The sequence below is a fragment of the Onychostoma macrolepis genome, chromosome 24 (assembly GCF_012432095.1).
Source record: "Onychostoma macrolepis isolate SWU-2019 chromosome 24, ASM1243209v1, whole genome shotgun sequence".
NCBI lineage: Eukaryota > Metazoa > Chordata > Actinopteri > Cypriniformes > Cyprinidae > Onychostoma > Onychostoma macrolepis.
The window spans coordinates 5,053,412-5,079,833 of NC_081178.1; the positions used below are offsets into that span (position 1 = coordinate 5,053,412).

Sequence of the window (26,422 nt, forward strand, 5' to 3'; positions counted from 1 at the left end):
TATTTCCTCTTAAGTGCACTCCATGTGAAGACAAGGTTCATCACTGAGACGACTTTTTGTCAATTTTTGGTATATAATGGGGAATTTGGAATCCAAGGGCTCGCCAATATATCTCGCTTATGAAGGTATCTTATGGCACATGCCACTTATGGAGAAATGTTCCAACATTTTACCATTCAAGCACTCTTAGAGCAAAAACACGCTGTCCTTGCTTTTGGAATACAGACAAAATATGGTGAAAACTATGGAAGCTTGTTTCCGCCATGACATAAAAATAAAAAATAATTTTTACATTTTTTAAATACATTTTCTCACAATTCTGAGTTTATATGTCATAGTTCTGAATTCCAAGGCATAATTCAGAATTCCGAGATATAAATGTGCAATTCTGAGAGAAAAAAAGTCAGAATTATGATATAACTCGGAATTGTGAGATTTAAACTAAGAAGTGTGAAATATAAACCCAACACTAAGCTCTACAGATGGTGGCACCAGAAGCAGATTTGGTAGTGCTGGGGGGTATTAAAAATAGAGGTGATTTAATCATAAAATTACTATTATTTTGCTTTATTAAGTGCAGTTACTAATAATATTGTACATTTATTTCTTTGTGTAATGCACATTTGACAGTAAAGCACAGCTTAAGTTGGGAAGCATACAAAATTTACTTTTAACAACAGTAACATGAAAAATCTAATTTTTATATGCAACATTCATATAGTCTAGTCTTATTAAATGTACCATTATTCTTATATAGTATTATGCTAAACTGATGTGTGAAGAAAAGGGGAAAAAGTTGATTACCTTTTTATTTTTCATTCTATGGGAGAAACAAAAAAAATGCAACATATAAACTCAGAATTCGGAGAAAATGAGACAGAACTGTGAAAACTGGCAGTTCTGACAAGAAAAGTCGGAATTGCGAGACATAAACTTGGAACTGTAAGGAAAAAAGTCAGAATTGTGAGATAAAGAGTCAGAATGGTAAAATATAAACTCGGAATTCCAAGAAAAAATATTAGAACTGTGAGATAAAATAAAGTGATAATTACCTTTTTTATTTTTTATTCTGTGGCGGAAACAAAAAGAAAAAGATTTTAACTCAGAATTGCGACACATAAACTCAGAATTGCGCAATATAAACTTGCAATTCTGATTAGAAAAGTCAGAATTATGAGATATAAACTTGCAATTGCAAGAAAAAAAATTCAGATTTGTGCGATGAAAAGTCAATTACCATTTTTTTTCATTCTGTGGTGGAAACTAAAAAAAGAAAGAATGTGCGATATAAACTGAATGATTGAAAATGATTGAGAAATAAACTCGCAGTTCTCACAAGAGAAGTCGGAATTCCGAAATATAAACTTGCAATTGCGTCAATTACCTTTTTTATTGTGTCAGAAAAAACTGAATTACGAGACGTGAACTCAGAATTCCGAGGGGAAAAAGTCAGAATTGTGAGATAAAAATTACAGTTTAATTATTTTAGCCCATGGTAGAAACAAGCTTCCAAAAACTGGCAGATAGAGCTGTAATCCCTCCACATTTGCCCCGCTGAGTGGTTTCAGACTGTGCAAATTATGCGATTGTTCTGATTAAATGTGCTCCACTGGTCGTGATTTTAATTTGAGCTACTCTGGGAGATGGAATAGCAGAAGTGATTCCTCTGTGAAACAATCTTCAGGATGGTTTTAATCCTAGCGCTCACTAGTACTTCTAGTACACAAGCGGCATTTTAATGCTAAACGACAACAGCACTGTGGTCAGCTACTGCTGTGTGATTCTTTTCACAATATGAATTATTAAGACGTTTATAAAGCAGCGCTGGAATAACACAGCAGGAAATGCCTCCAGTGATTTATTCATCCTGTACAAATAAGTATCATTGTGTACCAGAAAACGTGTTGCTGGGTGAATCTCACAAACAGCATGTGTGAGTCATATTTCATCCCAAAATCAAATGAAATACAGTGCATTTTTATGATAAAATGATGTTTTTGCAAGATTCATCCATCTGTGTCCATCATTATGACTATCATAGTCATTGAGTAGACGCCACCGGGTCATTATTATGATTCAATAATTACGCTAATGATGCTTCACTGTGGTTTGGCATTCGTCTTACATCTTAATAACGAAGATATTATTATCACTTGTTGGCTTAATAACATTAACACCAGCCCTGACCATTGGGTTTGTTTGAATGCCATATTCTTAATGCACAATGAAGCGTTCAAGCAGACCGTGTACAGCAAACCAGAAATTGCAGTACATGTTCAGAGACCGTCCCAAACAGGCTGATATATTGTTTGACAATAACTCTCACTGAATTATTTAGTAGGCCTCCTAGCAACTTGAAATGCCACATTTGCATTCGTATTCAGAAGTGGTTATTGCTTTCCGGTTGGTTAATCTCTTCTGCCATCCACATGTTAGCAAAATAAAAACGTAACACTTTTAGGAGTTTTAGAAAAAGCTTTTTACATCGAATATCAAAGCGTGTCCTCCTCTTTGGCTTTGCACATCCAGATGCCGTTGTTATTTGTCAAAACAAATTTGCTGTGAAGAGTTTTGATTAAATTTCTGCACATCCAAGTGCGCTTTCATGCAAGGCAAAGTTGTGTATTTCTCCCGCACTGCACGAACTAAGCAATGATTCATTTCGAATGCATTTTCATTTATCTATAATGAATTTTTCTTTGCTTTGCAACATTTGCAACTTTCATTGCAAACACCATTTGTCATTGAAGGTCAATAACTTTTAGCTTTTGCTAATGCAACGTGTTCTAATTACATAATGATTGGTTTTCTTTTTCATGTTTGTTCCTCTCTAAGGGCTGTTTCTCTGACCTTAGCACATGGATTTCAAGACTTCAAATGAAGAGGTAAGTATTTCTTTATATGCTACTGTTGTAACGTTTTGTTATTTAAAATAAAGTAGATAAAGTAGTGTTCGCATACAACTTGTAAGAGATCTATTTCAGCATTATTTGCTGAACAAAACTCTATCCAAATAAATGCTCGCTAAAGTCGTGGAGGGAGGCAGGAGCACATCGATCAAATAAATGGATTTGTTGACTTTCCACTGCATGGGGCACAAAGATGTTAGGTCAAAACCGATTGCTTTAATTCCCCTGTCTGCAGACTAGGAAACAGTTATTTAACAGACAGCAGATTTACAGTTTCATTTTCTGAAATACTTTTAATTTTCTGATGACAATAAGGACTTAAGGATTATAAAGAGGATTGCAATCTATTATAGAAAGTAAAAAGACATATGCCACAAGAATCGAACTATAAATCATTTAAATGTGTAAAGATATGGATTAATGATTGACTAAATAATCAATATTTGACAATTTTGAGATTGTTTTTTGCCATCAGTATGCTAAATCATATTTTATGTTTAATGCATATATTTATTAGATGGCTCTTGGTCAGCGGCACCTTCCAGTGGTCAGATATTTCCTACAGCCGAAAGCTGTATATCAGTTGCTTTTCTGGGTAACAGAAATTATGAATTGATGTAATGATGTTCAGTTGTTTGCTATTATTATTGTTAATATCAATAGTTTATAAAGTGGAAGAAATTATATCTCATTAGTTTTATAATGCACTGTGTAATAAACAATTACAAACACATTTTAAATTAATTTGTGTGTCCTATTAAAAGTATAAAAGAATAGTTCACCCAAACATGAAAATTTGTTGAAAATGTATTAACTTCAGGTCATCCACGATGTAGATGAGTTTGTTTTTTCATTAGATTGGGAAAAATGTAACATTACATCACTTGTTCACCAATATTTTCTTGCTCTGCAGTGAATGGGTGCCGTCAGAATGAGTGTCCAAACAGCTGATAAAAACATCACAATAATCTACAAGTAATCCAAATCACTCCAGTCCATCAGTTTGTAAGAAACAAATCCATCATTTTAACTTTAAACTATTGCTTCTGGCCAAAATAGCAGTCAATAATCCATAATGACCCTTCCTCCAGTGAAAAAGTCCATCCCCTGTTGTCCTCTCACATCAAAATCCACCCACGTACTTGTTTAGAACTGTTTTGGACTGTCTTTGCTTATAAACAGTGCTTGATCTCTGCATATTTCTCTCTTGATTCAGACAACTTTTTCACTGGAGAAAGCAATATTATGGAGGATTTGTATTTTAGCTGGAAGCAACAGTTTGAAGTAAAAAAAAAAGAAAAAAAAAAAGGATGATTATAATGATGGATTTGTTTATTACAACTCACTTTTCACTTCATAAACTCTGAGGGGGGAAATTTTCAGCAGATTTTTATTTTTGGGTAAACTATTTCTGATTTCAAGGACCCGATTGCTCTCAACACCCCAAACTTGCGCTTTCATTTTTAGAATCACAGCTAGTGAAATCTTGCATCTCAGTTATGGATTACAGTGAAAATGACCACAGAAGACTTCATTATTAAAATTACTGTAATATTACTGTAGCAATGTTCATTTTGTTTCTAGGCCGATTGTTTTGCACAATGTAATGCAGTATTTTTTTCTTAGCGAATGCTTTAATGTCATGTAAATGCAAGATTAGTAAATAATATCAACTTGAATCAATATTTAAGTCCAAGCATTTATTCATTTAGTGGTCTTGATCACCCTGTCAGGATTCATTTTGCAATAATGACTGGCTGATTGTACTTTATATGCTATATATTAGTGTCTATCGCCTACTGAGAAATATTGATCGTCCACTAATCTGGATGTTCTTCTCAATTCGTTAAAATTCAAGACATTCGATGGGTCCTGCATTATATTAATGCAGTTTGGGATGGGATACAAGGCTACTATGAATGCAGAGAGCACAAATTTAATAGCTTTTGGGCTCAGAAACGGGACACAGAAGAGCGCTTATGTGTGGAAGATTAATGAGCGCTCAGAGGAGGATAAGTCTTGTGTATATAGACAGAAGTATTTCTGTTTATTTACAAACACTGCTGTGCTTTTTAAACATGATGTGCAAGGCAAGATTCAACATGTTCTGGTCAGAAAAAATTGCATTTTTCTCCATAAAAGTTTTGATTGCACTTGTTACGGAATCTGGTGGGGTGTTTTTCAGAGCCTGTGGGTGTTTTAACTTTGCTGAAGCATCAATATGAGAATCATATTGGCTGTGCTTCTGCTTAATTGTGTGAATTAATGCAGTCCGCCTGGACTAACTACAGTAATTTCACTTCTGGAATGGCCAAAGTCTATGTCTGAGCATGTTTTGACTGAAAATCTCAAGGGTACACTAAAAATGGCTGACACCTGATTGCTATGGCAACAGAATAAAGCATGTGTCCTAGCAACTGAAGTTATGGAATAAATTTCATTCTGGTATAAAGTATTTGACTGACTTTGCAAGAAAGCGCAATGATGCAGATGCCAGACTCAACAGAAAATCCAGGCCTCTTTCCTATTTTATGAGCAACTGCTTACCAACCAATTTGGTCATCATAGGAACGAGTCTTACAACACAACTGGGCCCTGAGGAATTTATTTTACTGTGCTGACAAGCGGAAAGGCCAAAATATACACAGAGTCAGTTTTATGCAAAGCTTTAATGAAATAATGATGAAAGCACCATGATGTTGGCAAAAATATTACAATGTGAAATTATGAAATATGCATTGAGAAAAATTCTTGAATAAACTATCTAGGGATGCAGTCTTTTTTCACTGTAAGTTTCTTCTGAATTTATGATGATTAAATCATTTTATGAAGGCTAAATATGTTTACATGCCTCTAATAGACCAGTTAGCAAACTAACTGAATAATCATTTTAATTATTCAAAGTTTGTCAAGATGTTGAAAATAATATATACGTAAAGTGAGATGGATTTCATGACTGTTAAATGTCATGCAGTTAGTTATAATGAGGATAATTGCATCAATATTTAGTTTGTTGGTGTTTCTTATGTCCCTGGGGTTCATTTATATTAATGCTAACAAGTTTGCAATTTGAAGCATAATTTGTGAAGAAAAGAATAGAAAAATCAAGCTACATATAGATTTTTTTTTTTTTATTGTGCATTATTTTTAATCAAGCTTTACTTTTTCAATTACACAGAAAGCCTGAAAGTATTTTCACTTGTGTGTATTTACACTGTAAAAAGTGAAAGTTGACTTAACTTAAAAAAGTTGAGGAAACCCATTGCCTTAAAATGATTAAGTACATAATAATAATTAAAAAAAAAGTTAAGTGAACTTGACAATTCAATTTACTTATTTTTTTAATGATAATTTACTTAAAAAGTTAAGTCAACATCACTTTTTACAGTGTAGGATACATAAAATATATGCTATGAAAGGAGACAAGTGTTATTTTAGTATTAGATATTATTATAGTTTTTATTCATATTTTGAATCAATTTGTATTATATTTTCAGTTTTCATTTAAATTTTTGTCATTTTGTTGTATGTTTTATTTTATTTTTTATTTCAGTTTATGTTTTTATTTTATATATTTTTTTTTTTATAGTTTTAATTTTAGCTTCAGTTTTAGTTTTAACTACCCTAGTGAAACATAAATATAGTAAAATATATTTGAAATGCATTTTTTTCATGCTAAGTATATTACAAATGCATTGACATATTTATGTACTTAATAAAAATACCCTCCAATTGTACTTTTGGTATACTACACTGGTATACTTAAAGTCTGCTAAATTGAAACTAATTTTGTGCTTAATGCACTTTAATTGTGCTGATGTCCAACTAAATATATACTGAAGTATATCTGATTGTCCTAAAGTGGAACTATTGCAAGTATACTTCAGGTACATTACCTTGCATTTAAAGACTGATATTATTCAAAGATCATACAATCCTCAAATAATAACCCTAAATGAGACATAGGGCATTTAATTATGCCAACATTGCTGAAAAATGTATTAAACACAATACATGTTTTTTTGATGTTGTGGAAATGTTCATAAATTTAAAAATTCCCCTCTCCTGAATACAGTATATACACTGTTGGACATAAAACACTAAATTGGACACTGAACCAATGACAGTGTGTAAAGTGTTTTAAGAGAGATTATTTTCTTCACGTCCACAGGGCTGAAAGTGGGAATACTTGAAGAAAGTCCCATTAATGAAGTGTTATTTAAAAACTGTTAAAGCGGAGCCATTTAAGTTTGCCCTATCTGCTGTACTTTAAATGATTACTGTAGGGCAAGAACGTTTCATTGCTCAAAATTACATCTTGCGAGGCAGTTTGAAGTTAAAGTGCTCACAGTGTCTTATAGCTACATGATTCTCATGTCATTTTTCTCAAACATTTATCTACTGAAGTAAAGGTCTTGTGGTAAATACTGAATAAATATAGAGCCAATAAGCCACATTTAAGCCTCTGACAGGCAGTCTGTCAAGATGCGATGTATTCAAGAGCATCTGGACTTCATTATCCATTTGTTGGAGACATTTTGTCACATATTCAAAAAGCTTCATCAGTCATTATGACATTTTGTGGTGTGAAGATGTTTAATCCACAATCAGATAACTGATGAAGCCGCTTGGATGAGAGGAGAGGCAAAACATCTTCCACAAATGAATAACCAAGTCCAGATGGCCTAGCAATCATTTTTCTCCCTGATATTCTGCAGTGACTTTGAATGTTCACTTGTGTCTCTGGCAGGCAAACGTGACTCTGCAAACACAAGCCCTCGCTATTTATCATGCGATCGGTTTCACGGCTAATTAACTTCATGTTGTCAAGTGGGGATTACAGATGTTTGTGTGACTCTGGCTGTTTCAGACAAAGACTGGGATTTATTTGCTTCAAGATGGTAGCGAGGAGCCTTTCAATATCCGTCTGCACCTGGCCAAAGATATTCTCACCATTCAAGAGCAAGACGTCATCTGTGTGTCTGGAGAACCGTTCTACTCGAGTGTGAGTTCAGCAGTTCTCATTATAAAGCAGATTGATCCGGTGCTGGAAAATACAAAGCTATGACGTGAAACAGCTGTTTAGCACATTCTGTTATTGTGGACATGTCAGGGACTGCAGTGTTTAGTCAGTTTCCCTCAACATGTCATTAATGTGATAACAGTAAGGTCAAAAATATCATTTACAATGGCTAAATCACCTGACTACAATATAAGTGAGTTTTTAGAGCATGAAGACATAAATAGACGCAATTTTTCATTAAAATTTTATTTTATTAAGTAAAAGTCATATCAACATGAAAGCAAATTTGACCCTTTTGACATTTTTGGTCTTGTAGTGCGAGATGCACTCATGCATAATATTAAAAGTAATAAATAATAATACACTGTAAAAAGTGATAAGTTGACTTAACTTAAAAAAAATTGAGGAAAGCCGTTGTCTTAAAAATTTTAAGTAAATGATCATTAAAAAAAAATAAGTTAAGTGAATTGTCAAGTTCACTTAACTTTAAAAAAAAAAAATATTATTTACTTAATTTTAAGGCAACGGGTTTCCTCAATTTTTGAAGTTAAGTCAACTTATCACTTTTTACAGTGTAATTATAATTATATATATATATATATATATATATATATATATATATATATTAAGCAAATGAATGTCAACATGAACAAACAGGATTAATTCCTGCATATTATTAAAAATATATTAATTTAGATTAGGAAGAATATGATATAATATAAAGTAGGGCTGCAACTAACGATTATTTTAATAATCGATTAATCTGTCGATTATTTTTTCGATTAATCGATGAATCGGATTTAAAAAAAAAAAAGCATTCATTTCCAACCCTTTATTCAAAAACAGAACTAAAATCTTTAGAAAGTGCACAAACATGTTACTCCTTGAACATCCCTGAGCTGTTATAATAATAATAAAATAAAATAAAAATGGACTAACACAAAAACATACACATGTATGCTTTTGGGAGTGCAAAAATTAAATAATTTAACAACACTGCGTCGTTAGCGTTGGTATTGTATCAGACACCTGCACTTAACATTATATGAAAATCAAGCTCAAATGGAGTTAACAATGTTTTTGACCAGAGAATGACGGAGATGGAGTGTTTTGTCTGTCGTTAGAACGGCTGTTATGCAGTGCATAAGTGCATTAAGTGCATTATGCTTTCATCAACTTTACAGGTTATATAACTTTGATTGTAGCTATATGGGCGCTTAGTTTTTCTTGTTGTTTAATACACTTGGCCAAAATCTCAAATTAAGCGCTTATGCACATAATGCACAGGATATTTAAAACGTATATAGACAGCAAATAACTAATTCTTCTCCACTCTTCAAACACACAAAAACATTATCCTTTACTGACATAGTGTTTGAGTAAAGAAAACGCTGTACTATTCAAACACCAATTATTTATTCACCCTTGCATTGCGAAAAGCAGAGGTCTCATCTTCTCCAGGCTGTGCGCGGCGTCAATCTGAACGGAGGCGGGTGAAGTTACGAGGTCTCGCTGAGAGCTCGCTGAGAGCTCGATGATCCAATGGCGTTACAGTTTTACTGACAAGTTATTTTAATGCTTATCATTGGTTTACTATTTTTAAAACTCTCTGATTTAAAATAATAAAAACGAATTATAAGCGACTCAAGTTTGGATAATTTTTCACAGCACCTGACTGGGCTAGGGTATGGCAACTGCATACTCTGCCATACGCAAACGCCGCCCCTGCTCCCACACCTTGGATGACTTGGGTCGCACGGATTTCTCTGCCTCCGCCATGTATCTTTCCTCTACCTCCGCTCGTTTTTTTTTTTTTTTTTTAATAATCAAACGTCTCCGCGTCGCGCGACACAACGAATCGATTATGAAATTCGTTGCCAACGCTTTTAGTAATCGATTTTTATCGATTTAATCGATTCGTTGTTGCAGCCCTAATATAAAGAATAAAAATATATGTGTTTATGCATGTACAGCTCTGGAAAAATTAAGAGGCCACTTGAAAATTCTCAGTTTCACTGGATTTATGATTTATAGTTTTGTGTTTGAGTTTTTTTGTTTTATCCTGTAAACTACTGATGACATTTCTTCCAAATTAAAAAGAAAAAAATCTTGTCATTTAGAGCATGAAAATGATCAAAATAACAAAAAAGATGTCATGTTTTCAGACATATATTAATTTTTAGACAACACAATTTTTTTTAAACTTCAGAAGAGTTAAGAAATCAATATTTGGTGGACTGACACTGATTTTCAATCACATCAAATGAAAACATTTGTTATTTTGACCAATTGTAATTTTCTGCAAAAAAAAAAAAAAAAAAGCTCTAAATGACAATATTTTTATTTGAAATTTGGAGGAAATGCTATCAGACCTTTATAGAATAAAACAAATATCAACATTTTACTCAGAGAAAAATCCAGACAAATTTTGTCTTTTTATGTAGAATTTTGATAGATTTGATATTGATTTTATACACACACATTATTTCTTATTTCAAGAGGACTTTGCTAATTACAGTTCATTTCATTGAAATATTTGGTAACACTTTAGAATAGGGAACACTTATTCACTATTAACTACGACTTTTCCCTCAATAAATTCCTAATTTGCTACTTATTAATACTTAGTACGGTAGTTGTTAAGTTTAGGTATTGGGTATGATTAGGGATGTAGAATAAGGTCATGTAGAATAAGGCATTAATATGTGCTTAATCAATACTAATAAATGGCTAATATTCTAGTAATATGCATGCTAATAAGCAACTAGTTAAGAGACCCTAAAATAAAGTGTTACCAAATATTTTTGCGCAGCTCAGGATATAAATACGTAGCCTGGGGCGTTACCTCAAAATATCTTGCCCCAAGAAAAGAACAGCTCTGCCTTTTTTGCGAGTCATTATTCAGCTCTGGAATGTGTCATCACACATGTAGGAATTTGCTTTGAATGATTTCATATTTAATCCAGTTAACCTGTGCCCCTTTGTTTCAACATCATTGTCTGATATAGAATGAAATTGCCAAGTGCGTATTTCGCTGGCATTTGCGGCAAAGTACTCTGACCATTGTGTTGCATCTATCATTGTCCTTACAGCAGACAGCAGCTTTAGCGCTGGTTTAAACAGACAGATCATGTTGTATTCACTGCCCTTTAATTAAGTTACTGGCATTGTTGGCATGGTGCCGTTTTCCCCCGGGAAATCTACATGAAAAGGAGGCAATTAAAATTAATTAAGGACCTTCTCAGTTTCATGAACCAAACTGAAATGAAAGTAAACTACCTGTCTTCCTCAACACACAGACACAGTGTGGCATGAAAGTGACGAGTTTCCTTTGATTCCTTACAGGAAAGAACAGTAACGATCCGTCGGCAGACAATCGGAGGGTTTGGGTTGAGCATCAAGGTGATTGCACAGTTTCTCACAACTTTCACTCAGCTCTCATATTTCTTGCAAGACTTTGAAAGTCTTTGTGTTATCATTTTTTCATAGGGTGGTGCTGAACACAAGATCCCTGTTGTTATATCTAAAATATCAAAAGAACAGAAGGGTAGGCTGTTTATTTACTCTCTCTTCTCTCCTACTCTGAAGCAAGTTGTTTATTGGTTTATACTTTTGTCTTTTCTTTCGTTTGCAGCTGAACTTTCTGGACTTCTGTTTATTGGAGATGGAATTCTCCAGGTATGCACAGATACATAAATGGGGTCATAAGATTAAGATCATTTCAGTGTTAGGGACCCTTTAAAACTCCCACGGTGTCTTAATGTGATTCGCTCAGTTTCATCCAGCAGATGTTTAGGGAGCGTCTTTCTTTTGATGGAAATTTGAGTTGTCATTTTGGAGCAGTGTTATTCCAATTATATATTCAATCTGAATTATGAATGCATTTTTCTGAACATGAAGGGCATGTTTTAGATGCGGGAATTCTTCATTATAGTATTCTCTTAACAATAAACGAAATATGCTTGCACTGGCTGTCAGCTTTTTTTTTTTTGTTCTTAATATTATTGTAGCATCAAATCTGATCTGATTCAGATCTCTGATGGATGTACTGGCAACAAGCAATTTTTAGTTATTAAAACATTTATAGATTACTGTTCAAACGTTTATGGTCAGTACCATTTTTGGGGAAAAAAAAGTTTATTCAGTAAGGATGCAATAAATTGATCAAAAGTGATAGTAAAACATTTTTAATGTTAGAGAAGGTTTCAAATAAATACAGTTCCGTTCAACTTTCTATTCCTGAAAAAATACTGAAAAAAATGTATGACCATATGCACAAAAATATGAAGCAGCGCAACTGTACATTGATAATAAGAAATATTAGAATGCATATTCGAAGCATATTAGAATGATTTCTGAAGGATCATGTGACACTAATGAAAATTCAGCGTTCAATCACAGGAATAAATTACATTCTAAAATATATTCAAATAGAAAACAGTTCATTTAAATTGTAATAATATTTCATAATATTGCTGTTTTACTGTAATTTTTTGATCAAATAAATGCAGCCTTGGTGAGCATCAGAGGCTTCTTTCAAAAACGCTTTGCCAACCCCAACTTTTGAACGGTAGTGTGTATCAGGATCTATTCATAACTCCCTCTTATTACTCTTTTACTAATTTTTACTCTTTTACTAATGTTGTTATTAGATAAACGGCATTAACGTCAGAAGTTATCGTCATGAAGAAGTGGTATGTTTCATCTTTTCTAGATAATATTTCAGTTCAATCAGTGCTGTTTTTACAAAGCAATGAACAGGTTTAAATCTTCATCCCTGTGCTCAGTCTTTTAACAGAAGAGTGTCAGTAATTTTGACTCACCCTTTAAAAGCTTGCCTAATTGCAACAAAATGAGTGACACATCCATTCTAATAAATGAATAAGCAAGCATATTTATTGCTCTCAGGTGCAGGTTCTGCGAAACGCAGGTGAGGAAGTGACTCTGACCGTGTCTTTCCTGAAGAGGACGCCTGCATTTCTGAAGCTGCCGCTGTGTGAGGACTGCTCATGTATGTCTGGGTTTGGACACGCTACATTCACCGGTTAATAAAGAACCTAAAGTTTTTACACATTTATTTTATTTTTTAGGTATTATAAGTGACCAGAGCAGTGGAACATCGTCTCCACTGTGTGACAGCGGCCTACATCTGAACTACCATCCCAACAACACGGTAAACATCTAACAAAATCTATCTATCTATCTATCTATCTATCTATCTATCTATCTATCTATCTATCTATCTATCTATCTATCTATCTATCTATCTGTCTGTCTATCTGACTGTGAGATAAGGCTGCTCAAAATTCAATGTAAATATGCAATTCCACATAAAAGCCAGGCTAAATTATGCAGCCCACCTAGTATCAAAGTATAATTGCTGATAATTGCTGTGTAAATGCATTCATGCCACCTCTGAGCAGCATTGAACAGTCTGTGTAAAGATGCCTAAATGCCACGTCAGAAGTGCTTCTGTGCCACCTTTGCAGTGTAAATTAAGGGTCGAGTTTGGGAACATGAGGCGTCTTTACACATCCGAGTAAAAAGCTGCTCTGTGCCTTCTCAAAATTCAGTGTAAAAATGCAATGCCGTATAAAATCCAGACTAAATTATGTCTGCTCAGACCCGTCTCAGCCCCTAGTATCAAAGCATACAGTTGTAATTGCTGTGTAAATACATTTATGCCACCTCTGAACAGCATTAAAGTGGTCATCGGATGCAAAATTCACTTTACATGTTGTTTGAACATAAATGTGTGTTGGAAGTGTGTGTACGCATCCATCCTCTAATGATTACAAACCACTGGGTGGATAAAATCCCCTTTCTCAAATCAGTCTGTTCTGAGATTCCTGTCAGAATGACGTAGTTCTGTACAGGCCGCTCCCACGATAGTTGATTGACAAGACCGTCTTACCTTAGACCCGCCCTGAGTGAGCTGAGAGCTGTCCGCCTCCGGTGCAGGGGAAGATAAGATGTCTCCGATTAAGCGATTGAGGTGTTTTGTTGTTGGATGTAATAGTGAATATAGCAGTCGTCAGTTACTCCCGACATCTGAGCCGCTGAAGACGCCGAGGATTAACGTTACTTTCGTTTTTGAAAGGAATGTGATGATCCCCGATCTACCTAAATGCGTCTATGTTCGCGCGAATCGTTCGTGATCCAGCTTCATCTACAGAAGTGAGTATAAGGGTTCTTAATTAATCTTTGCAAATCGCCTTTCCTAATAGTTTAGCAAGTTTCGCGGCTGAAGTTTACGCTCCACGGAAGAGTGGGGCGGGGTCAGCAGAGCTCATTAGCATTTAAAGCAACATGGACTAGAATGGCTTGCTGAAAACAGAGCTGATTTTTGACAGGTTTTTACACTACCATTGAGAAATTTATGTTATAGACTTTTCGTTAAGACTCTAAAGAATCATATCAACTTGCGTAAAATGGGCATCCGATGACCCCTTTAAACAGTCTGTATAAACATGCCTAAATGCCTAAGTGCCACCTTTGCAGTGTAAATTTGGCAATGCATTTGAAAACACAACATGCTGAAACCATCTACACACATTTATAATCAGAATCTGTTGTCAACAAAAGAGAAGCTTTAAGTTCCCCCTATGGTTTTCTGCCAAAATAAACGCTCTATAGTTTAAAGTTTGAAAGCAAAGTAATTAAAACAGCTATAATTGCTAGACTATTATTATTATTATTATTATTAAACTTTCATTTTTATTTTACAATACAATAGTATTGCATTATTGATACATTTCATTGTTTGTTTAATTTTGTATAATTTAAATAATAATAAAATAAAATAATAAAATAAAATAAATATAAAATAAAGTTTTAAATAATAATAAAATATTATTATTATTATTATTGTATTGCAATATTGAATCTATCTATCTATCTATCTATCTATCTATCTATCTATCTATCTATCTATCTACCTATCTCTGTCTGTCATCTTAATCTCTAATCTCTATGTATGTGGCAGGACACATTGTCTTGCTCGTCTTGGCCAATGTCTCCGGGGTTGCGCTGGGAGAAGAGATGGGTGGATCTTCGTCTCATCCCCCTCTTACATGCGCGTCTGTCCCAGTACATCCCAGGTACTGACATTTGCAGGTGAGCTGAGCAGCAACCACACAATAAATGTCTCTGTTTTGTCTGTGGCTTTGATAGCATTTACAGTCGTTTGTAGAGACACAGTGCCTAACGTGATGTATTTTGCTCTTGCTTTCATCTGGTAATTCTGTTTGTATTCCAGTCACACAGGATTTTCCTTGATTAGTATTTTAGGGGTTATATTAATTCACAGCCATTCCCAAATGAACCACATTAGACCTTTAATACCAAATGCAAACTTTGATGAGGTTAAGCTATTTGAAATGAGACCTTTTTGCACATCAAGTGGAACGTAATTGAAAACTCTTAAATTGGATTGAATTAAATCAATCTGTTTTTTAAATTGCTTTGAATTAAAGTGAATTGAAAAAAGAGAATTAGACATTAGTTAGCTACTTTTTGCATTTTGTGGAATGTCTCCTGAGTGTGCATATTTTTAATTTCTCCAGGCAAAATGCCTTTCAAGTCATTGCTGTGGATGGGGTGTGCAGTGGGGTAATTCAGTGCCCCAGTACTGACGAATGCACCGACTGGCTGCAAGCAATAGCTTCAAACATTTCTGCCCTCACCAAGCACAACGTGAGTACAAATGCAGTTTCAGCATGGTAAAAGTGTAGCAATTTAACAAACCAAAGTCAATTCTTACACAAATGGTGATTGCTTAGAGTGTAAGCACTAATGAAATTTAACCTCTATGTCTTATAATGTGACTACCCAATGTATAGAGGAGTCCGAAAATCTGAAATAACACTGAAACCGTGAGAGTCATGGAGTCTTTTCAACCTGGAGAAAATGAAACGTTTCAAATTTTGAAGAACTTAAAACATAAAAAAGTTAAATTAATGATACTATTTAATGATACCTCTCAGAAAGTTTTGGTCGGTAAGATTTTTTATTAATGTTTTTGAAAAAAGTCTCTTATGGTCACCAAGGCTGCATTTATTTAATAAAAAGTACAGTAAAAACAGCAATATTGTGAAATATTATTACAATTTCAAATAATTGTTTTATATTTGAATATATTTTAAAGTATAATTTATTCCTGTGATGCAAAGCTGAATTTTCAGCATCATTACTCCAGTCTTCAGTGTCATATGATCCTTCAGAAATCACTCTAATATGCTGATTTGCTGCTCAAGAAACATTTCTTATTATTATTAATGTTGTAAACAATTTTGCTGATTAATATGTTTGCGGAAACAGTGATTTTTCTTTTTCAGAATTCTTTGATGAATAGAAATTAGAAATTATGCATTTAATTCATCCTTGCTGAATAAAAGTATTTTTTTTTTTTAAATAAATAAAAAAATCTGAAGAACCCCAAACTTTTGAACAGTAGTGTATGTATGTATTTATATACATCCATGTATTTATATTATATCCAAAGACCACAATTGGCTTTATTTAGCCTTTTTAATAATAAAAAATACAAATATTATCACCATTTATTTTTAAACAAGGTATACATTTAATTGAAAAATTAGCATGGATTTATATGTCTTCCTTCATTTCCATTCGTTTCCTTTTGATTTTGTGTCTTTTTACACAATATAAAAATATATGTATATATTTCAAGTTTTTCTTAGCATACCAACATTGGAGCCCTGGTTTAATGGTTAGCGCTCATTCTCTGACATATTCAGCGTGAATCGTGACATTTCTTGCTTTTGTTCCCCCTCATTTCCTTTCCTCTTTCCACCATTGTTTCTCTACAAGTTCTTTGATAAATACCACCAAAAACACAAGGTATTGTGGTTTGTTTGGACGGGATGATCTTTGTGCAACTGTGTCAGGGCAACATTCGCAGATTTATAGTGCTTCATTGTCTCTGGAGAGAGTGTACCGAACCAATTTGTGCGATAAACTACATTTATTCTCAATGATGGAGGCAATTCGGGAAGACAGTGAATTATTCGTCATAAATTTCCATTTTTTCCAGGCAGGTCATGTGTTGTAATCCCTTCAATGCAGTAGATTAAGGCATTAAAATGGCATTTCCCACACAATGAAGGATTTCACTCTTAATTACCGATAGAGCGCAACGTGTGCCTCGTGGCCCAGATCACTTGCTTTTGAGCGCCCCCCTACAAAAATCCTCCATCTTGCGTTCATTTATTTTGAGTGTGTTTAGCATTTCCCGAAAAATCCTCTCAAAGAAGATGATAAATTTGCTCCTCGCAACAGTGTACTGTAGGGTTTGCTTTGGATTATCCTGCAGAGGGACCATCTGGATGAGCTTTCAGTCCATTTCCTGCGAGGAAAATAGACCTTATTCCACATTCAAATGGAGCTATTAGAGTCATTTGTGAGGCGGCAGTGACTGGCCGGGGTTACGTGGGTAATGAAGCTAGTGAGAATGTTAATCTTGAATAAAGCTTGGCAGCAGGAGCGATTCTCCTGAGCTCTGGATGAACAGTAGTACCTCTGTTAGTCTGAAACACACAAGATGTATGGCGTTCTTTTATCTTCTACTTGAATAATTGGGCTGAGACACACTAAAGGTCATTTGGTGATCACCAGAGCACTTTATTTTATATCTGTGAAGCAGACTGCCGTACTTCGCTGGCCTTTTGTTAGGATTTATGATTGAGATGTCTAGGAAATCTCTTTGCTGTCAAGAATCGGAGGTTAATTGAAAAGGATTCATGAAACTTGCATATCTGTAACGGATTTTTTCGTCCCTAAAGTGCATTTATACTTTTAGTTAGTGTTTCCTGCGCTAAATATTCTTAAAATACAGTAAATTACTTGCAATGGTACTCGTTTGTAAGTCACTTTGGATAAAAGCATCTGCTGAATGAATAAATGTAAAATGTAAAAATAAAAAATGACATAAAATCAAGGCATTTCCACAGATTTCATCCCCCAAAATGCATGGGCCTGCTTTATAGTGTATACATATCACATTATAATATATTCTAAATATATGTTAATATAAACATTAAAAATACACATATTAAGTGTAATATATAGAAATGTTTAAATCTATTTATTTAGAAAATATATTTTATATTAACTTTATATTTCAATATATATTTTTATAAAATATATTTTATATTGTTTAAAAAGTAATCTATTATTTATAGTGCACACATCTATATTATTAGAAATTTAACTGTGAAATATATTTAATAGAATATAAATATTTAAACTTTATTTATTTCAAAATGTATTTTTATATTTTATAATTCAATATATATATTTTTTAATATATACATTTGACATGTTTTATTTAAAAAACTTAATTATAGTGCACACATTATCTTTAAGTATTCTAAATATATATTATTCTAATCATAAATGTAAAATATATTTAAAGGTATATAAATATTAAATATAGTATATAGAAATATTTAAATCTATCTATTTAAAAGTACATGTTTTATATTTATATTTTATATTTTATAATGCAATATATACTTGTAAAATATATGCATATTTTAAAAATGAATCTAATGATTGTGCACACATCATCTTTAAATAAATTTTAAATATATATATATATATATATATATATATATATATATATATTAAATGTAATAAAAATAAATATATACATTATTTTATAAATTTCAGTATATATTTTTATAATATGTAATTTTTTTATCTAATCTGTTAATTCTTTTAATGAACACATCAACTTTAAATATGTATTATAAATATATAAACATTTTTAAAGGTCTATACATTAGATATAAAATATTTCTTTCTTTCTTTATTTGATATATTTTAATATGCATTTTTGTATTAACACATGTTCAAAAGTCTAACCTGTTCAATCTTTATGATTCTATTGCAGGTGAAGAAGATCAACAGAAACTTTCCAGTAAACCAGCAGGTAAGGAAACAGAATCAGACTTGTTGAGAAGGTGTGAATTGGACCTTGAAAGAGTGACAAAAAGCCTGCAGAGATCCAGATAAAGCCCTGAAAGAGCGAGTGACTTGGTCAGCACACTTGAATGAAGCCCCACAATGATGTTTTCTGTCAGAGCCGCTATTCTTCATGCGGTGTGACGCATGTGCCCTGCAGAAAGCCAAGAGTCAGGTTCACAGGGCATTGAGATTCTCTGAACCGCCTGACGCCGTGCTTCTCAAAACCATTTGACACACACAGACTGACAGATACTTGGTCACAGTGTCCGGTTTTAGTCTGTGACCGCCCAGTGCTGACATTTTAAACGATCAAGCTTTGCATTAGACTTGATTATTGGCGAATGTTGAATGGAGAAGTGTGTTTCTTCCTGGAAACTCTGTGCAGACTAATTACTTGGAACGTCTATAACCTATTTGACACGTTCTTTTTGTGTCTTTCTGTTGTTTAGATTATATATATGGGCTGGGTGGAGGAGAAGGAACAAGATTCTGTTCAGGACCGAATGTACACACCAAAGTTTCTTGCCTTGAGGGGTTCGTCTCTCTTCAAATTCTCCGCACCTCCAGTAAGTTCTTCTGCATGATTTACTGCATCAGGAGCCTTTCAGTTTCAATTGCTGACTTTTATATGATTTTATATTTAGCATACGCACGCAATATTTATTCTACTTGGGGCAACTTTGGCTAAAAAAAAACAGCGACAATTACGAAAGCACATCAAACTCTTGTTGAAACTTTTCTTGAGTGCAGTTCATTGCACAGAAGAATTGTTAAAGGAATACTTGACCCAAAAATACATGTTTCCTCACTCGTTTAAAACCTTTAAGCTGTTTTAAGTGTAAAACAAAAGATTTAGAGCTGAATTTCAGTGTTTTGTAATCGCATGACTTGTAATATAGCACTCAAGTCGTATCGATTATTTTATGGAGCTTTTTGTTCTATTTGGAGCAAATATGGACATTGTTAATGTCTTTTTTTAAATTATTTATGAAATAAAAATATAAAATGAAAAGAATAATTAAAAAATCTTCTTTGATATTCTATGAAAATATATCTATTAAAAATTATTTCGTTAACTGAAATAAAGATGCAATTAAATAAAATATAAAGATGAGAAAGATTAGAAATTTGGACCTTTAAAAAACTTTAATTCTAAATTAGAAATGTTGCCGTGGCAACTAAATTAAATAAAATTAATTAACAATTAAATAAAATAAGTTGAACTTGAAGTACATTTCTAAATAAATAAATTACTAAATTACTGAAATAAATACTAAAATTACTAAATGCTAAAATCACTCAATTACTGAAAATAAATACTAAACTTAAATATGAAAAATACAATAAAAATTACAAAAGCACATAACTAAAATTAATATGAAAACTGAAAATAAAAGCTAATTTAAAGTATTAAAAATATTTTAATAGTATGCAAATAATTCTAAAATAAATATGACAAAAAACCTACACAAAATTACAAAAGCATATAACAAAATTACAAAAAATTTAATTATTATGAAAACTGAAATATAAAAATAAATGCTAATTTAAAATATTAAAAAAATATTTGAATGGTATGTACATAATACTATAATAACACTGCAGGATACAGTATGGGTTTGGAATGACGATGAGTAAATATTCATTTTTTGGTGAATTATTTATTTAAATTTCCCAAGCAGTTGACGTCCACATTATTTGCTCCAGTTGTTATCGAGTTTATGAAATCCATTAATCCGTTCAGCCGTCCGCAGGCTAAATCACCTAACCTGATGCTCTAACACCTCTATTTAATAAAGCCTAATCTCCGTACACAATCAGCAATTAATTTAAACACCTTCATCATAATTCTGGGAAATGATTTAGAATGAAACATGAATGATAATCTGGGAAGTGTCTCATTAAAGGTAAACCTCTCCTAATATAGAGATTGATAACATTGATAACTCTCAGACTCCCCCCGTGTTTCACGACAGATGGATATGGTCCTGATGAAATGAGGAATTGCTGTAGTTGGTGCTTGTAGATGTTGCCACTTAATTAATTTATCCTGAAGAGATCGAGACATCAAAGAGCTTCATCCAATCTGCCATTAATCGTAATTTGATGGTGGAGTGGGAGGAAGATCAAAAGTTTGGACGTGAAAACCAATTATGGGATACGCAGATGCAAAATTGCATTGGAGAGAACTTATGACACTCATCAGTTTGTCCAAAGGCTCTCTTAGGTTATTTCCGTTTGTTCAGATGTTCTCCGCTCACGCCAATAAACACTTGACATGCTGCCTTCCAGGAAGGGCTTGGTAGTAAGTTGGATTTCTAAGCAAATTTGACATGAAAACAGTTCAGTTTTGGTTAATCTGGTTAGCCCCCCAAAAAGATATGTTTTGTATGTCTGTTGCTGTTCAGAACCTATTTCTGAGTAACAAAGGACATTCAAGCAGACCAAATATAGGATGACTTGATTTTTGCAACTGGGAGTTAAGTGGATCGTGAAAAGTGTCTTTGCATGACACAAGGTTGGAGGGGTTGAAAAATAAAAGGCCTTCATGAAAAAGAAAGTAATTTCAGATTTCATTTTGATGAACGATTATGGAGACTGCCATTTTATTTTCTTAGCACTTCAGTGATTAATCATACACAATTAGACCAGTACCATGTTAAGAAAGTAAAATGGTTATTATTATTATTATTATTAAATATAATTGTTTTATTACATTTATTTAGTAATTTATTTAAATTTATAAAAATATTATTAAAATTATTTTATTATCCATGAATATATTTTCTGTGTTTTTGTAATATTATTAAGAAACTTTTTCTTTTTCTTTGGAGTAACATGCAATAAGGTCAGAAACAAACAAAGAAAAGGATAATTTTATTATTATTATTACATTTATTTATTAAATGCATTCAAATTATTTGTTTATTTGTAATATTTATATTATTTTTAATAAATATTATTATTATTTTTCTTGGAAAAGTTTTTTTAACATGCTCTGATGAATCATACACAATAGAAATGTGTTTATAAAGTAAAAGATAAATTATTATTATTATTACATTCATTTATTAAATTCATTAAATGTATTCAAATTATTTATTCATGAAAATATTAATATTATTTTTATAAAATTGTATTATTTAATTTTTGTGTTGGGCAATCTTTTTTGTTTGTTCATAAAGTACAAAGGGTTATTATTATTATTATTATTATGTTTATTATTAGTATTATTATTACATTTATATATTCAATTCATTAAAGGTATCCAAATGTTTTATTGTTTATGATTTTTTATAATGTTTTATTATTATCATATTAATAATAATATTTATGATAATAATGGCTAGGATAACCAACTGGCTCAACCAAGTTAATGCACTACTTCCAAACACCATATATGACCTTTTTATTAAGTCTTGTTCCATGCATCAAGGAGATCTTTAGATGATCACCCAAAGTCTATGTCAGTGCGGTGTGTGTGTGTGTGTGTGTGTGTTTACTCAAGCAGAGTTCTTGACTGGTATTCTGACATTTGAAAACTCTGCTCTGAGCCACTTGAGTCTGAAGAAAACACTCCTGAGTTCTCTGTTCCGTCATGATCCATCTTCACTGGCCTTTGGGTATTAGAGGTTACTGCCGATGCTCAGTGTGAGTCATTCTCATACACGGGATCTCAGGGGTTTTTCCCTCTTTCGTCGGCGAGCAGGGCGTTGTTTACTTCATGTAGCATTTGAATGACCCCTCGAGGGCCGCAGTGAGAGCGAGTGACCCAGAGCTAATCTGAATAATGCACTGTCTGTGACGACTGACAGCCATCTAAACTCCTCTAGGTCACCACCTGGGACTGGACCAGAGCCGAGAAAAGCTTCACCGTCTACGAGATCATGTTCAAGATACTGAAGGTACGAGCTCAAGTACTTCGGGATTTCACACATTATATATGGCACTTGTGTCAGGCCTTACAAATAAATACTGTAATGTATCAGATATTTAGTTGGTGATAAATCATTGTCCTCCTACAGGTTCTTGTTCTTTTGTTATTTATTGAGTAATAATTGGTATTACAACTAGTTTTTCTAATATAAGAGGCCACATTTTATTTAAAGCCCATTCATTATTGCAAAAAAAAATACTTATCATAAAGTAACCCATGACAAATGAAAAAGGGTTGCAACACCAGTGACAATAGTAACCTAGGATTGGAGTACATTTCTACAACGTTTTGTATTTGATATCAGAAACAAAGGGACACAAATTTTTTTTTAAATTATTTTAATTACAAATTACTTAAGTTGTTTTGATTTTGTATAGGGAAAGTTAAAAAAAAAAAAAAAAAGTAATATTAATAAAAATAATTGTTTTAAATTTTTTTTTTTAAAGTAGCAATATTATTCTTATTTGCATTTAACATCCCATATGCGTGCCTCTTTTCAGGGAAAAAAAAAGCTAAATTTTGTTTCCTGTGCTATATTGCACAGATCACTGAAAATAAAATTATTAAAAAAACTAATAAATAAATAGTTATTTATTAGACTAAACAACTATAGACAACTGTCAATATATTGTCAAACGTTTAGAAACATTATGATTTTTAAATGTTTTAATGAAGTCTCTATTGCTCACCAAGCCTGCATTTATTCATAATGAATACAGTACAAACTAAAAAGTAATATTGTGAAATATTATTACCATTTGAAATACCTAATTTCTTTTTGAATATATTTTAAAATGTAATTTATTCCTGTAATCAAAGCTGAATTTTCAGCATCATTACTCCAGTCTTCAGTGTCACATGATCCTTCAGAAATCATTCTAATATGCTGATTGACATGAATCTATGGCGGGAAAAAATTATGTAAAAAATCATAATGTTTAAAGTACTGTGTGCAGGGGCGCACAAAGTACACAACTTCCTTACTTGAGTGAAAGTACAGATACTACTGGTCAAATACTACTCCACTACAAGTGAAAGTTGTAAAGACAGATTTCTACTTAAGTGAAAGTACGGAAGTACATGTTTTTAAAAGTACTTAAGTATCAAAAGTAAAAAGTAAATGCATTGTTTTATTGTCACATTGTTGTATATTTACAATACCATATGCCACTAATGCAACTTACTGAATACACTGATTAGCTTGTATTATCTTTGGAATTAAGAGCTTTTATGTTACAAAACATATTGAAATGGAACAACTGAATGAAGATAAGATCTTTATTTTTTATCTAACACTCCTACAACTACATTGAACTCATTTTAATACTTGTTTAAAAGTTACAAAGTTCTTTTTCAAAGAGATATTGAAGTCTATGATATGGTTCATTTTAGGCAAACAAAGCAAACATTGAAAAGAAAACAAACCTTTAATCTCTTCAGAAAACTGAATCATACTCTCTCAGTATGGCCATGGGTGTGCAGGTTGCACCAAAGAACCGTCTTTTTGAATTTTGCCATCAACTGATCAGTGTTCAGAAAATGCTTAGAAATCTGTGAACTTCACAACATGTGTTTTCATTTAGCCTACTTTTTGATCATTTGTTTGCAAAAAATATATGTATTTATGTGCAGTGTTTTGGCAATAAAATAATGTTCAGATTTATATACTTCCCTGACCAGTTTTTAGCAGTAATTTACCAGTAGGCCTAAGTTTATATATATATATATATATATATATATATATATATGTGGTAAAGTGAGGGCAGTCATTTTTATTAACAGATATATTAGCCTACCATTTGTATTGCCATAGTTTAACTACAAAAATTAAACTATAGTTACTATAATGAAACTATGGTAAATTTGTGGTTACTGAAGTTACTACAAATAGCATAATTATGGTTACTATAGTGAGATAATAGTAAATTTGTGGATACTGTGATTTTACTGCAAATACCATAGTTATGGTTACTATAGTAAAAACATGGTTAATTTTCCAAAGGGCTTTAATGAGTTAACACATGCCTTTTTAGAGCGCTTTTAGCTGTGCAGTAGCGCGGACGTTTACATTAGTTTAGCGGGGAAGATCCCGAGGTTTCCTGATTTGCATAAAAAATATCAGCCAAATGTCCATTCAAAGCTAGGCGGAAAACTGCAGGCTTAGAAATACTGTAAGACTTGGCAACACAGGAAGGTCCACAGATCGCAGGCCGGATTTTCGCAGAAAAAAAGGGTTCAGTGAATCTGAAAATGCACTCATTGTAAAAACTGCTACATATAATGACTTTCTACTTGGGGACCTTGATATAAATGTAGTTGAGTGAAAAGTACGATATTTGTCTTTCAAATGTAGTGAAGTTAAAGTCGCAAGTTTCCAGAAAAAATAATACTTGATACTCAAAAAGTGTACTTAAGTACAATACTCAAATAAATTTACTTCGTTACTGTCCACCTCTGACTGTGTGTGTGTGTGTGTGTGTATATATATATATATATATATATATATATATATATTTTTTTCAGGCAAATTCATTTTCAAATAATTTAAAAACGATATTTTATATTTATATATATTGTTATTGCAATTTTGAATAACTGGTTGGTTATTTGGCTGTTTGACATCTTTTTCATGTCTGAAATTAACTAAAATTTACTTTTATTTTTTATTTTTTTTGTAGAATGAGCCAGTCCATAAAATCATACATTTATGTGTTTTAACATTATTTCAACTCAATGTATTATTTTAGGACAATGAGTTGGTGGACAAGCGGAAGCACTGCTTTAGCGTTCAGACGGACTCGGGCGAGGACATCTTCTTCAGCGTGGAGCTGGAATGTGAGCTGCTTCTGTGGGAGAAAGCCTTTCAGATGGCCACCTTCTTCGAAGTGGAGAGAATACAGGTACTGAACTGCCAGAGTCTGCAGAGTTAGTGCTTAATTGCTCAGACCGACTAAATCAAACTCTGTAAGTGATATGAAATGAATGTGAGCGAAATGAAATGAGGGACTATCAGCAGCGATGTTACGTCTCGCTCGTCTTCTTGGCATGATAAACAAACCCAGCAGAGCTGAGATCAGATCGAGGCGAATAAAACTGCACCTGCCAGACAATGTTGGCCGCCATCTGAACAACACAAACTCTGAGCGATTGAGGCTGTGCCAAAAAGAGATTAAATGTGATTTGTTATTGAGTACTTGAAGGAAACACATCGTTCACAAACGCACTGTGAAAGCACATTTTGTTTGGAGATATATTAATATAATCTAATCCTGGGTTTGACCTGCTGAATGAGTGTTTCTTCAGCTACAGCCACTTTTATGTGCCAGCTGTTGTTTTTGTATCAAAACAGATTTCAACTTTTTTTTTTTTTATATGAAGGTCACATTTAAATTTTTTTGCTACAGCACTTGTCAGATGTTATTTATGGATAGGTTTTAGTGTTTTAAACATAAATATGAATATGAAAATCCATTTTTGAATACTAAAATAATCATTTCAGATAGTAAAACGAACATCTGTCATTACATGTTTTTAGTGACATGCATAAAATGATGCACATACATT

At 32.7% G+C, this 26,422-nt stretch overlaps 1 protein-coding gene across 4 annotated transcripts in view; it reads left to right on the forward strand.

Annotated features, from left to right (window-relative positions):
• sntg1 (syntrophin, gamma 1) overlaps positions 1 to 26,422 on the forward strand; it is a 53,384-nt gene that overhangs the window by 19,252 nt on the left and 7,710 nt on the right. For 3 of the 4 annotated variants that reach the window (XM_058765425.1, XM_058765426.1, XM_058765427.1), the window contains 14 exons: positions 2,836 to 2,885; positions 7,780 to 7,914; positions 11,278 to 11,334; positions 11,422 to 11,479; positions 11,567 to 11,610; positions 12,585 to 12,626; positions 12,841 to 12,943; positions 13,023 to 13,105; positions 14,918 to 15,048; positions 15,498 to 15,627; positions 18,848 to 18,886; positions 19,371 to 19,487; positions 22,755 to 22,826; positions 25,606 to 25,758. In XM_058765425.1, the coding sequence (XP_058621408.1) occupies positions 2,859 to 2,885; positions 7,780 to 7,914; positions 11,278 to 11,334; positions 11,422 to 11,479; positions 11,567 to 11,610; positions 12,585 to 12,626; positions 12,841 to 12,943; positions 13,023 to 13,105; positions 14,918 to 15,048; positions 15,498 to 15,627; positions 18,848 to 18,886; positions 19,371 to 19,487; positions 22,755 to 22,826; positions 25,606 to 25,758 (1,191 nt within the window). In that variant the 5' untranslated portion in view covers positions 2,836 to 2,858. The remainder of the gene's footprint in view (positions 1 to 2,835; positions 2,886 to 7,779; positions 7,915 to 11,277; positions 11,335 to 11,421; positions 11,480 to 11,566; positions 11,611 to 12,584; positions 12,627 to 12,840; positions 12,944 to 13,022; positions 13,106 to 14,917; positions 15,049 to 15,497; positions 15,628 to 18,847; positions 18,887 to 19,370; positions 19,488 to 22,754; positions 22,827 to 25,605; positions 25,759 to 26,422) is intronic. The other variant, XM_058765428.1, reaches the window with a different exon arrangement.